This window comes from Carcharhinus amblyrhynchos, chromosome 11, assembly GCF_965287045.1.
Source record: "Carcharhinus amblyrhynchos chromosome 11, sCarAmb.v2.hapA, whole genome shotgun sequence".
NCBI classification, from domain to species: domain Eukaryota; kingdom Metazoa; phylum Chordata; class Chondrichthyes; order Carcharhiniformes; family Carcharhinidae; genus Carcharhinus; species Carcharhinus amblyrhynchos.
The window spans coordinates 27713315-27726449 of NC_137334.1; the positions used below are offsets into that span (position 1 = coordinate 27713315).

Here is a 13135-nt window from a genome sequence, read left to right on the forward strand (position 1 = left end):
AATTCCAGAGAGCATCGAACACACTAAACCACATTGATGTAGGTCTGGAGATACATGTAGGTCAGACCAGGTAGAGGCAACAGAGTTCCATCATTACAGGGCATTAGTAAACCAGATAGGTTTTTATGACAATTAACAACCATGATGATTATTACTGAGACCAGCTTTTTAAAAAATTTCAGTCTTACTTATTGAATTTAAATTCCACGCCCTGCCATTGTAGGATTTGAACTCTTGTCCTCAGAGCCTGGGCCTCTGGATTAATAGTCCAGTGACATTAACACTATGCCACTGTTTTCCCTCATGTTGAAGATGTCAATCTTAAATTATAAATTTGAATTTTTGTATTATGAACAATGTTTCAAACAACATTCAGGTAATAGGGGCAGCACAATAGTTAGCAGTGCTGCCTCACAGTACCAGGGACCTGGGTTCGATTCCTGGAATGGGTTACTTTCTGTGTGAAGTTTGCACGTTCTCCCTGTGTCTGTGTAGGTTTCCTCAGGGTGCTCCAGTTTCCTGCCACAGTCCAAAGATGTGTGAGTTAGATATATTGGCCATGCTAAATTGCCCCTTAGTGTCCCAGAATGTGTGGTTTAGAGAGATTAGTTGGGTAAATGTGTGGGGTTGCGGGGATAGGCCTGGATGGTATTGTTGTCGGTACAGACTTGATGGGCTGAATGGCCCCCTTTTTGCACTACAGGGATTCTATGATAATTCAATTGGTTAGCGACATCATTTTCTGAAGAACAGGCATAAGATACTGATTAAAGTTATTGATGTACATTTGAAGTTTGTGGTTAAAATATGAATTTAGAAAATTGGTGTATGGGTGTAAAAGACTTCACATTCTCCAAGGGAGCTATTGACACTGACCGCAACATTTGTGGGGAGGATGCAGAGATGCCAAAATGGACCAGCGATTCTGTTGAAATTAAGGCTTCAGAGATCTTGGTGAATTTAATGTCGGAACAACATTACATTTTTTATGTCCTGTTTCTCACCCACCAGTGCCAAATTGGGAATGTCCCAGCAATAAAGAGGGAAGAAGGCTGGAAATAAGAGCTTGGGAGAGTATATGGTTAGCTGATGGGTGGAGGAAGGTCAACTATAATTCTCAGTGCTTGATATTGCAAGAGAGGGATCTGTAATCACAGCAGAGGGATAGAAAGAATCTATGATCCAAACAGAGGATGCCAAAGTGGGAGGACGAGAGGGAGTATTCTTGCTGTTCCCAACCCATGTGAAGGGCTGGCAACTTCCTTCTGCCTTTCATTGCCAGGTTTTCCAAAATCTGGGAAAGAAATATGGCAATTGTTTGCTCTAAATCAGGCTCCCAATTGCACATGGGAGTATATTTTGGGACATTTATGTTGCACAACTCCTCTCCATAAAAATGACAACCAGCATATACATGCTAGGCTAGAGATGCAATTTCCATTTTTAAAAAAATCCTCGCATTCATTGTGGTGGGAGGGGAATTTAATATTAAGATCACTGTGTGCTTTGCTGTCTTTTTTACTAGTTTCATTTTGTAAAGTACAATATTTTCAAGTCTTTTTCGGTGACTATCTTGGCTCTGATCCACACTGCTATGGGCACACTGCTATTTAGCGTGGACAGAGGATTGGCTGCCTAATAGGAAGCAGAGAGTTGGTATCAATGGGTGTTAATCTGATTGGCGGTTAGTGCCTAGTGGAGTGCCGCAGGGATCGGTGCTGGAGCCTCAGCTATTTACCATTTGTATTGACGATCTGGAGGAGGGGGCTGCGTGTAAGGTAACAAAATTTGCCAATGACATGAAGATGAGTGGAAAAGCAAATTGCGTGGAGGGTATGAAAAGTCTGCAGAGGGATCTGGATAGGCTAAGGAGTGGGCGAGGACCTGGCAGATGGAGTATAATGTTGGCAAGTGTGAGGTTATCCACTTTGGCAGAAATAATAGAAGGGATTATTATTTAAAAGGCGAAAAGCTGCAGCATACTACGGTGCAGAGGGACCTGGGGGTCCTTGTGCATGAGTCGCAAAAACCCACTCTGCAGGTGCAGCAGGTGATCAAGAAGGCGAATGGAATGTTGGCCTTTATAGCGAGGGGGATAGAATATAAAAGTAGGGAAGTCTTGCAGCAACTGCACAGGGTACTGGTGAGGCCGCAGCTGGAGTACTGTGTGCAGTTTTGGTCGCTGCACTTGCGCAAGGATATATTGGCCTTGGAGGGAGTGCAGAGGAGGTTCACTAGGCTGATACCGGAGATGAGGGGGTTGGACTATGAAGAGAGACTAAATGGACTGGGTCTGTACTCGTTGGAGTTTAGAAGGATGAGGGGGAATCTTATAGAGACTTATAAGATAATGAAGGGGATGGATAGGGTAGAGGTAGAGAGATTCTTCCTGCTTAGAAAGGATAGCAGGACTCGAGGGCCTCAAGGTAAGGGGGGGGTGCAGTTTTGATCGAAGTTGAGGAGGAACTTCTTCACTCAAAGGATGGTGAATCTCTGGAATTCTCTGCCCGTTGAAGTGGTGGAGGCTACCTCGCTAAATGTATTTAAGTCACGGGTAGATAGGTTTTTGATAGACAAGGGAATTAAGGGTTATGGGGAGAGAGTGGGAAAGTGGAACTGATCCACTTCAGATCAGCCATGATCTTATTGAATGGCGGGGCAGGCTTGAAGGGCTAGATGGCCTACTCCTGCTCCTATTTCTTATGTTCTTATGGGCCCTAAGATACAATTTATAAAAGAATAAGTCATTCTGAGCAAAATTTCAAAACTGGTCAGGAAGCCTTATCCATTTTGTCACTTGCAGTTTTCAAAAAAAATTCTTTTGGAAAGGGCCAATTTGGCCCCCACACACACATTTCCACATTCAACAGTTTCTCTTCAATCCACGTCTGGGTTTTGTCTCCTCCCACTCAAATCTTATCTATCACCTCTAGCCTAGTTCATAATGAAGGCTGCACTTAGTCTTGACTGCCTGTGTGCAATACTACGGTGGAATAATTGGCAACTGATATTTGCTGGATTATTCTGTCCCATAATTGCAGATACTACTTGTCCTGGATTGCTAACATCAAAATATTTTGGGAAGAAAGAGCTTTTGCTTAGTTTACATTTAAGGCGCTATTGAATATTGGTTCTACTTGGATCAGTTTCAGATGACTTGCATTTTTGAACATGTTTGAATCCCTATCAGACCCAGTGATGTTTGGAATAACTTGCCAAGTGCAGTCAAAATTTAAATGTTAAAGAACGTTCAAAATGTAATTGGATGCTGTGGTAGAACATTACAGTACAAGTGCGATGAGCTTTTATAGGCTAAATGGACTTGAATTATGCATAGATTTTGTACCTGGATTTTCAGTAAGATAAAGGCAATAGAGGTCACTACACATAATGCATGATGTTACATACCAGATACTAATTGCTCCAATGTGCTTTTACTCCAACATCATAACCAAACGTTTTTCATTTGCTTACAGAATAAATGACCATGAAAATTGTGCAGAAATGTTAATAGAAGCTTTAGATGCTGCGGTTATTGATTCGAGAGATGCCCAAGGAAGGTACGAGAAACAAATGAAAGGGCTAGATGGCCTACTCCTGCTCTTATTTCTTATGTTCTTATAGTTGCACGTTTTTTTTCAAATTCTGTATTCAAAATCATTTGAATTTTTGTGAGTCATTAAATCAAACTGAAATTTATTGTGACACTCAAATAATGTTATTTCGATATTACAAATTGGAACCCCAATCCCCTTTAGTTCTAGAAATGTTATGATCTCAGTAGTTGAGATTTTAAGGGTGTGAACTTTTGAGAGGAGGAGGGAATGTCACAATGGATTTTCTGAAATTCTAATTTATATTATAACTGCGCCCAAACATAGATCCTAAGCTCTGAAAATTACTTAAAAGCTTTTGAGCTGGAGGAACAGGGTGGCATTAATTTTGTGTCTCTGGACCTTTTTATAGATGCAGTCCAAAGTGATGGGACAAATATTTTCTGTCTGCTAGCTGTAAGAGTCCTTTCCAAAGTGAATTCGCATTTCAATCAAGTTCATTGTGGTCATTGGCTCACAGCGTAAAACTAGATCAAATTGACCATGTCAGTCAGAGAGGCCTTAAGGTGGCTGGTGGTGGAAATGAGGAAAGTGTTATGCTGCTACAGGAAAGGTTACTTCTGAAGTAAGATCACAACTGAGGCACCTTCCAGGGCCAAAGCAGAAGGAGTTTTATATTACATTTGGCTGAGATATCCCTGACTTTGGAGATGTTGAAACTGACGTTAAGTGCCTTAATTAGAAATCTCTCACATTAATTTCATCCAACTTTAATGGGAACGAACAGTTGTAAAGAAAAGATTGATTTTTAGATCAAGGGGTGACTGACAAATGGCCTTGATTTTCAATCACATGTCCAGGCAAAGTATTAACTAGTTGGCACATATGATTGGATAAGATGAGGCCTAAATGGCACTATTGTTGTGACATCACAAAGAATCGTTTTGTTCATCAGGACTTGAGTAATTAAGTTAGCAAAAACCATACATGTTGAAAATAACTTTGTCTGGGATTATGTTTTTAGAACCCCACTTCATGCAGCTGCTTTTACAGACCATGTGGAGTGCTTGCAATTGCTGTTAAGTCATGGTGCACAAGTGAACCCTGTTGATAAGTCAGGAAAAAGTCCATTAATGATGGCAGCCGAAAATGGACAGTGTGGAGCTGTGGGTATGTAACAGTGACTTTTCTCTGCTTTCCAAAATGGTTTTAATGGTCAGGCAAATAATAAAATTGCTTTTATTTCTGTAAAATCATTTCTGCCCCAAACTTTTTCTTGAATACTGAAGACTGCAGATATGTTGTATTGTCCAAGTAATTTGCGTTTTTCACTTGGGCAAGTCACGTGGGTCAGTACACATGATGTTGGAATGAAATGTGTTTTCACTGTCAGTGTTCTTGTTCAATATGAACTTTTCCCTCCTTCATAGATAAGATAAAATATCTAGAAAACTATCTAATATTTATTAAATAAATTCCTGATTTTATTTCACATCAAACATATTGCATCCTCCAGAATTTTTGTATGTTGTCATTTTCAAAATGGTTGTTAGTATCCTGTTTTCGATCAGTTACTGCTTCAATAATTCATTCCAATTACATTGAAATGGTTAGATGTGCATTTGTGACCTTGATCTTAAATTTACATAGGTTGTGAAGTGAAGTCAAGGTGTTTCCCAAAATAAAAAAAACAGAAAATTAGCATATGGTTAGGGAGTGACACTGAATGGAGATAGAAAGCTGTGTAGTTAGCAGAGCAGAAAAATATGTTATGAACAAATAATTTCATGTAATAAAAGCAGAAAATTCTTTAAGCACTCAGCAGTTTGGACAGCATCCATGGAGAGATAAACCAAGTTAACAGACTGAATTTTACCTGTCGTCGTGGCCTGGTGCATGTGGGAAGTTGAAGTAGCAAAAAATGCCAATTTGCCAGGAAGCAGTAGTGACTTGCAATTGACTTAGGCATGGATAAAAGCAAATTACTGTGGATACTGGAACATGAAACCAAAAGAGAAAATGTTGGAAAATTTCAACAGGTCTGGCAGCAGCTGTAAGGAGAAAAAAGAACTGATGTTTTGAGTTTCGATGATCCTTTGTCACAGCTCACTCACATGTACAGTAGCATGCCATGGGACAAGCAGGTCTGTAATTTAACATATAGTAAAAGGTGACTGACTGCATCCTAAACTTAATTTCTGGCTTCAACTGCCAGTAAAAAGTCTGACAACACCAGGTTTTAGTCCAACCGATTTATTTGATAATACTCACAAGCTTTCGAGGTTTCCCTCTTCGTCAGGTGAATGGAGAGTTCCGGCCTCAGACAGAGCATATAAAGCACAGACAGTTTAGAGATTACTGATTAGAATGCGAATCCTTACACCTAACCTGCTGTTCAAGACCTGAAGTGGCTGACAATGTGAGTGGAAGGAGCACTGATCACAGGTTACAGAGATGTGTATTGTCTCCAGACAGTACAGTAAGTGAGGTTTTGCAAACCCAGGCAAGTCACGGGGGTTACAGTTAGTGCGACATGAACCCAAGAGTCCAACGCCGGCATACCCACATCATTCAACTGCCAGCACGTAGATTTCCTAAGCTGCCTGAAATTCACCAAGTTAAAAGTGAGAGGGCAGTTTGGAATCACGGTGTTCGATTGAGAGTTGCTTCTTTGCCCAAATAAAAATCTCTGTTCACAGGACTTGTTCTGCGAGTGTATTTGATTTGATTTATGGTTGCAAAATGTATACGTATACACTGAAAAGTATTGTTTCTTGCGCACTATACAACAAAGCATACCATACATAGAGAAAGAAAGGAGTGGTGCAGAATGTAGTGTTACAGTCATAGCTCGGGTGTAGAGAGAGATCAAGTTAATGAAGTAGGTCCATTTAGAAGTCTGATGGCAGCAGGGAAGAAGCTGTTGTTGAGTCAGTTGGTACGTGCTCTCAGACTTTTGTATCTTTCTCCTGCTGGAAGAAGGTGGAAGTGTGTGTCCGGAGTGTGTGGGACCCATAATTATGCTTTCTGTGTTCTAAGGCAGTGGGAAGGTGTAGACAAAGTCAATGGATAGGAGGCTGGTTTAGGCAATGGACTGGACTTCATTTATGACCCTTTTGTAGTTTCTTGTAGTCTTGGGTAGAGCAGGAGGCGTACCAAGCTGTTATACAACCAGAAAGGATGCTTTCTATGGTGCATCTGTAAAGGTTGGTGAGACCTGATGTGGACATGCCAAATTTCCTTAGCCTCCTAAGGAAGTAGATGCATTGGTGGGCTTTCTTGACTATAATGTTGGCATGGAGGAACCAGGAAAGGTGATCTGCACACCTAGAAACTTGAAGGTCCCAACCATTTCCGCTTCATCCCTGTTACTGCAGACAGAGGTATGTTCTCCACTACGCTTCCTGAATCTGATGACTATCTCCTTCGCTTTAATGACATTGAAGGAGAGATTACTGTTGTTATATCAGTTCATCGGGTTCTCTATCTTTCTTGTACTCCATCTCATCATTGTTTGAAATCTGACCCACCACGATGGTGTCATCAGCAAACTTGAAAATTGCATTGGAGGGGAATTTGGCCACACAGTCATAGGTGATTAAGGAGTATAATTAGGGGCTGAGGGCACAGCATTGTGGGGCGCTGAGGTTGAGGATAATTGTGAAAGAGGTGTTTCTATTCTCACTGATCGTGAACTGTGGATTAGGAAGTCTTGCTTCCAGTTGCAGAGGGAGGAGATGAGCCCTTGGCCACAGAATTTGGAGATGAGTTTTGTTGGAATATTGATGTTAAAGGCTGAGCTGTAGTCAAGAAATAGGAGTCTGACCTAAGTGTCTTTGTTATCCACGGTTGAGTGTAGGACCAGGGAGATGACCTATTGCGGCAATGAGGTAAACTGTAATGGATCCAGGCACTCTGGGAGGCCAGAATTGATTTGTTCCATGACTAAGCTTTTGAAGCATTTCATAATGATGGATGTCAGAGCTACCAGGTGATGGTCATTTCACTACTTTAGAAGGGATTTCCAAAACTTGGGTGGCAATTTCTGCCTTTTGAAACATTTACCATTTCACTGTGCAGAGGGATGAATGCAGAACTTGCAGCTCACAGGAGGCAATGCTCCCAACACAGGGTGTAATGGCAGAGGATAAGCTTTATTGGACACTAGTGCTTTAGGAATTTCAAATTTGTATGGTGGTTATTGCTGATATTTGCAGCCTTATGGAACAAGACTGCTTGGTAGACCAGCTAGGCACACATGGTCAATGATGGTCAAGGTCTCTGCAGGTATTGAATCTCTTTGCCTGTGACTTTTTCCAGGGGTATGTTGGTAACACTGCAGAATCTTGCAATCTGGTGCATGTAAGTGTATCTCCCTAATGACAAATGCTGTGTTTGCTGGTGCCTTTACTTACATCTATTTGGTAACTATTGAGGTCAGTTAGAAAGAATGGGCACTCATTTTCTGCTCTGACTGTATCACATGTGAATCACGTGGGTTTTGTATCCAGGAAAAGATGCTGATTAGCTACCCTCGAGTACCCAACTCTCTTTCAGCTTGGAGTTAAGTAGAGTGTTTAAAGAACCATTATTTATAACCTGACTTGTTCAGCACTCTTCTGGGACTTCAGAAACTGCTGTCTACCCATTGTTATCACAGTGGTTGCCACCATTGACTCCATACATAATCACTTAGCATCATCTTCCCAGGTAAACAATCTGGGTCCCCTTTAATCACTAAGAACCAAAATACCCAGGCTTGCTGTCAGGCAGATTTCAGAACACGTCAAATGACCCCTTCATTTCGCCTTAAATTAAACTAACAGTTCTAAAGTCTAATAATCATGCAAGCCTCGTTGTAACAAGAACCACCCCAGTGATCAACCTTGCCCTGGAGTTTTACATTCTCTTCTGCAAGGGGAGAAAGAATAGAGTTATGAGTGTGAGAAATGGAATGTGTTAAGAGAATAGAATGACAACACTTGTGGAAGATGATTATGTGGAATGGGCATGAAGTAACACTAAGATGGTGACTGTCAGTGGTGACTGTCCCAATGAGATAAGGAATTGCCTTGAGAGAAAGGAATGCAAGAACTTTTGGCCTGAGGAGTGATGTGCAACAGAAGGCTGGAGAAAGTAGTGAGCACTTAAACGTTAGATGTTACTCACCTTTGCAGCTCTAATAAAATAATTGAACCTGTTGTCGCTCTGTATCCATGTGCAATAGACCATACTTTTGCTGCTCACCTATTCAGTTGGTTTCATTTGCAGTGTATATTGTTGCGAAGTTGAGTAGAGTAATTGTAGATTGGTGTTTGTAAAATTGTAAAATGCTAGGGAAAAAGCATTGTATGGTCTCTTTAAAAGGTGGTGCTTTACGCTTAGAAAGTTTTAAAAAAATGCAAGTACATACAGAGTGCCCAAAGTGAAACATTTGTATTAGACAGCCAAGCAGCAGTATTATCAAAGCAACGGGCTCTTCAGGCTTTTTGACTGTTTTTGAATCAATTTGAATTAGGCACTTAGATACCAAGAACCTATTATATTTTAAATCTGATGGTTTTGGCAACCTAGGACCAATCCTATTGGGGAGCTTATTGATATGTCGTCACAGGTATAAAAGGAAGGAGGCAATGGGACAAAAGGAGAGAGCAACTGCCAGAGTAACAGTTCTTAGTTCAGCTATGAGAGAACTGCTAGCTGTCCTGGTTTCATTTTTGTCTTGAGCAAAAGCACCATCTCGATGAACATAGAACATAAGAACAGAAGAAGTAGGAGCAGGAGTAGGCCATCTAGCCCCTCGAGCCTGCCTCGCCATTCAATAAGATCATGGCTGATCTGTCGTGGCTCAGTTCCACTTTCCCGCCCTCTCCCCATAACCCTTAATCCCCTTGCCTATCAAAAACCTATCAACCCGCGTCTGGCTGTGCCCTCTCGTCCTACTGTCCTTTCTGAGCAGGAAGAGCCTCTCCACCTCTATCCTATCCATCCCATCCATCCCTTGGCGTAGGTACCGAAGAAGAATCAATCGAGAAGGCCCAGAATATTACGGAAGGCACAAAACCTGGTTGTAGTTTAGAGAGTGACTAAAATTCTATTTTTTGTTAATGAGTGGGAATTGTATTTATCTGAACAACATTCCATTAGAATTGTTTTATTTGGTTTGTTAATAGTTTAGTTAATTTGTTCATTTAGATAAATAAGTTGTTATTTGTTGACTTTAGAGAGAGTGTCAGGGAGTTATTTTTATTTAACCGTAAAAAGCTGCTGAAAAGCGGATCATACCACTTCAGATTCACTTTTTACAGATTATAGGGCGAGGTACTCCTCTTTGAATGGTTAGATGTTTGTTCAGTAAAAAGTCTGACAACACCAGGTTTTAGTCCAACCTAGGTTGGACTAAAACCTGATGTTGTCAGACTTTTTACTGTGTTTACGCCAGTCCAACGCCGGCATACCCACATCATAGATGTTTGTTCTCAGAGGGGGGATCAACCTCCACTTTATGATAATATTTTATATATTCCAACTATTTAAGTTGAAACTCTACACGTGCAATTGGAATTCGATTAAAGAGAACATAAGAACATAAGAAATAGGAGCAGGAGTAGGCCATCTGGCCCTTAGAGCCTGCCCCGCCATTCAATAAGATCATGGCTGATCTGTCGTGGCTCAGTTCCACTTTCCGGCCCTCTCCCCATAACCCTTAATCCCCTCTCTTATCAAAAACCCATCAACCCGCTTCTTGAAAATATTTAGCGAGGCAGCCTCCACCACTTCAACGGGTAGAGAATTCCAGAGATTCACCACCCTTTGAGTGAAGAAGTTCCTCCTCAACTCCGTTCTAAAACGCCCCCCCTTTATCTTGAGGCTGTGCCCCCTAGTCCTACTGGGCATGGGAAGAACATTTCACAAACAGTTGAGCAGCTGGGCACCCTCAGTGCAATTGAGTCCAAACATAAAATTCAACCCAGTCTTTCATGTCTTTCACCATAAGTGTCCAGTGAGGCTGATCACCACACTACAAAATATTGAATACTATTGTGAGATTTGACTTAGAGCAGAGTGATGTAAAATGCTGGCTCGTACGTGCCAGTGTATTAAATTTGTAACCTCTTTGCATTTAGACTGTTCCAGAAGAGAATGATTACAATGAATATTAAAAAATTAAGAGATTGTATTGTGAATAGATTTTCATTGCCACACCAAGGTGCAGTGATAATTGAAGAGGGAACACAGCGTGAAAACTGTAGGCAAATGGCTTCTTTGCAAAATTTGTAGTTTATATTTTATATATTCCAGCTGTTTAATTTCAAATTCTGTGTGCAGTCAGAATTCTGCTGTGCTCAGATTCTTATCAGTAAAATCAAATGCTATGTTAATTAAACTGGACTTTGTATCAGTCACATCTTAAATATCTAATGTCAGCTCCAAGCACCTGTAGGCTTGCTGACAAATAGGAAGCACAAAAAAAAAGCAATGGTTTCAATTTTAAGTTAATGGTTGACCAAATTTGTAATAGCAAAAGGATAACTGTGATGACTTCAGCCAGGCTAATGAGGTTGGCTTGCTAGAGTATGAAGTCCCTGATGAGTCCTTTCGGTGGACGGGACATTCTTGGTGGTGGACGCCCTAGAGGCCACCACCCATAAATTAGTTTTATTGAACGTCCCACCCTTCATTACCATGGAGCTCCTCTTCCCTCACCTCAATCTACTGGGGGAGGTCAGATCCGGGATGACTCCAATCCTGCTCGGCCTTCATGACCCCGCCCTCAGGTACGTGTATTCCTTCCAGCGCTAGGTCTTTGTCCACCTGGCCTGGGAGGAGTGTCTCGAGGGGGTGGGGTTAACATCTCCCTTCGAGGAGACCACCAGCCGGGTTTTCTGGTTCGTGGACAGCATGCGGTGCCATGCCTGTAAGGAGGTGGGGCACATCAAAAAGCTGCCCCGCCTCCAAGACCGCACCCCCACTCCAAGGCAGCCACAGCTGGCACCGCGACCCCCTCTCCTCCCCAGCCAAGTACCACCTGGCCTCCCACAAAGGGAGGCCATGCTGGCAACATCCGCTCTCCCAGTTTGTGCCATCTCCAGCCTCCTGTGCTGTCACAGTCCTCCAAGCGGGATCCCCGGGGCTGGGTGAGAGCAGGGCCTCCGTGATTCAGTTCCACCTGGTGCAATTTAGCACCCCGGAGGAGTTCCTCTTTTGTCTGCTGGAGGACTGTCTGCGGTAGCACCCCATTGTTTGGGTCCTTGGGTGGTAGTGACGAGGAAGGCTCCTCTTTTCTGTCCCGACCTTTGATCCTTGGTGCCCCTGACCTTGGACCGGAGGGTTCTCCGGACTTGTGGGGTGCCCAGGCATCTGGGGCAGAGCAGGGACCTGAGCCGTTGATGCCCTCGGGGCCCAGAAACCAGGGAGGAGACCAGGGGAACCCGTCCTCCACCGATCCTGGGGGTTCAATGGAGGTGGGTTGGTTGGGGGGAGGGGGGGTGGTGGTGGTGGTAGGGGGAGTTAGGACTAGTTGGTGGCTCCTTGTCACCCGCTGTATGCCCTACGACGGGAGACTCTGAGACGCAGGACGACTGCCCTGAGGAGGTAGGCTGCTTGGTGGTGGGCACAGGGACAATTTTAGAGTCCACCTGGAGCGAGGTGGGAGACTCCTTTGTGCCCCTCCATCAAGTCGCCCCTCATTTCCTCTGGGGCACTCAGGGTCTTTATAAAAGACCACTCTGGTCACCCTGACAGCATCCGATTAGCCCCCAACTGTTGGTCGGACCTGGCGCTGCGCATCCGGCCCACGCAAGCCTGCTCGCAGGCTGCTTTGGGCCTGGCTGAAAAAGAGCGGCGTCGGGTACAGGAGTTCTTCTCTGGGCTCATGGCAGAATGGACTGACGCATCTTGTGCCAGCGCCTCCCCTAAACAATTGGAGTAAGTGATGACAGTGGTACTAAGCTACTGACATAAAGGTGACTATAGCCACCCTCAAAGTCAACAGCAGCAGAGAGCTACTCCACAGGTTCCAGAACTTTTCGGTCTTCCACAACAGGAAGTATGTGGTGTATTTCCTGCAAGAAACCCGTACCATTCTGGGAGATGGAGCCTGATGGCTCCTGGAGTGACAAGGGAGGGGTCTACATAAGCCACTTCACGCTCGCTTCTAGTGGGGCAGCTATCTTGTTGGCCCTGCATTTTCAGCCGGAGATCTTGAGGGTCAAGGAGCCTGTGCCAGGCTGGTTGTTGCACTTGACAGTCCGCAAGAGGAGGGCGTGGTCATTCACTTGCTGAATGTCGACACCTCAAACGCCGGACCGCAGCAAATGACTTTCTACAAGAAAGTGTTCGCTCATCCTGACACCACCAATGGGGGCGAATGCATGATCCTTGGATGGGATGGACCATTTCAACTGTATCCTCGAGGCATGGGACCACACCAGCCCCTGGCTGCGCGCACCAGCAGTGGTGAAGTTGCAGGACCTGCTTGGGACCCACGATTTGGTGGACATCTGGAGACATCTCCATCCTGCCTCCAGAACTTTCACTTACATGAGGCCCAGAGGTAGAGCATCCAGACTCAACTGCCT

General features: G+C 43.5%; 1 protein-coding gene across 7 annotated transcripts in view; it reads left to right on the top strand.

Annotated features, from left to right (window-relative positions):
• LOC145349995 (serine/threonine-protein phosphatase 6 regulatory ankyrin repeat subunit C-like) overlaps positions 1-13135 on the top strand; it is a 239820-nt gene that overhangs the window by 203353 nt on the left and 23332 nt on the right. For all 7 annotated transcript variants that reach the window (XM_080198786.1, XM_080198792.1, XM_080198791.1 and 4 more), the window contains 2 exons: positions 3477-3560; positions 4579-4724. In XM_080198786.1, the coding sequence (XP_080054912.1) occupies positions 3477-3560; positions 4579-4724 (230 nt within the window). The remainder of the gene's footprint in view (positions 1-3476; positions 3561-4578; positions 4725-13135) is intronic.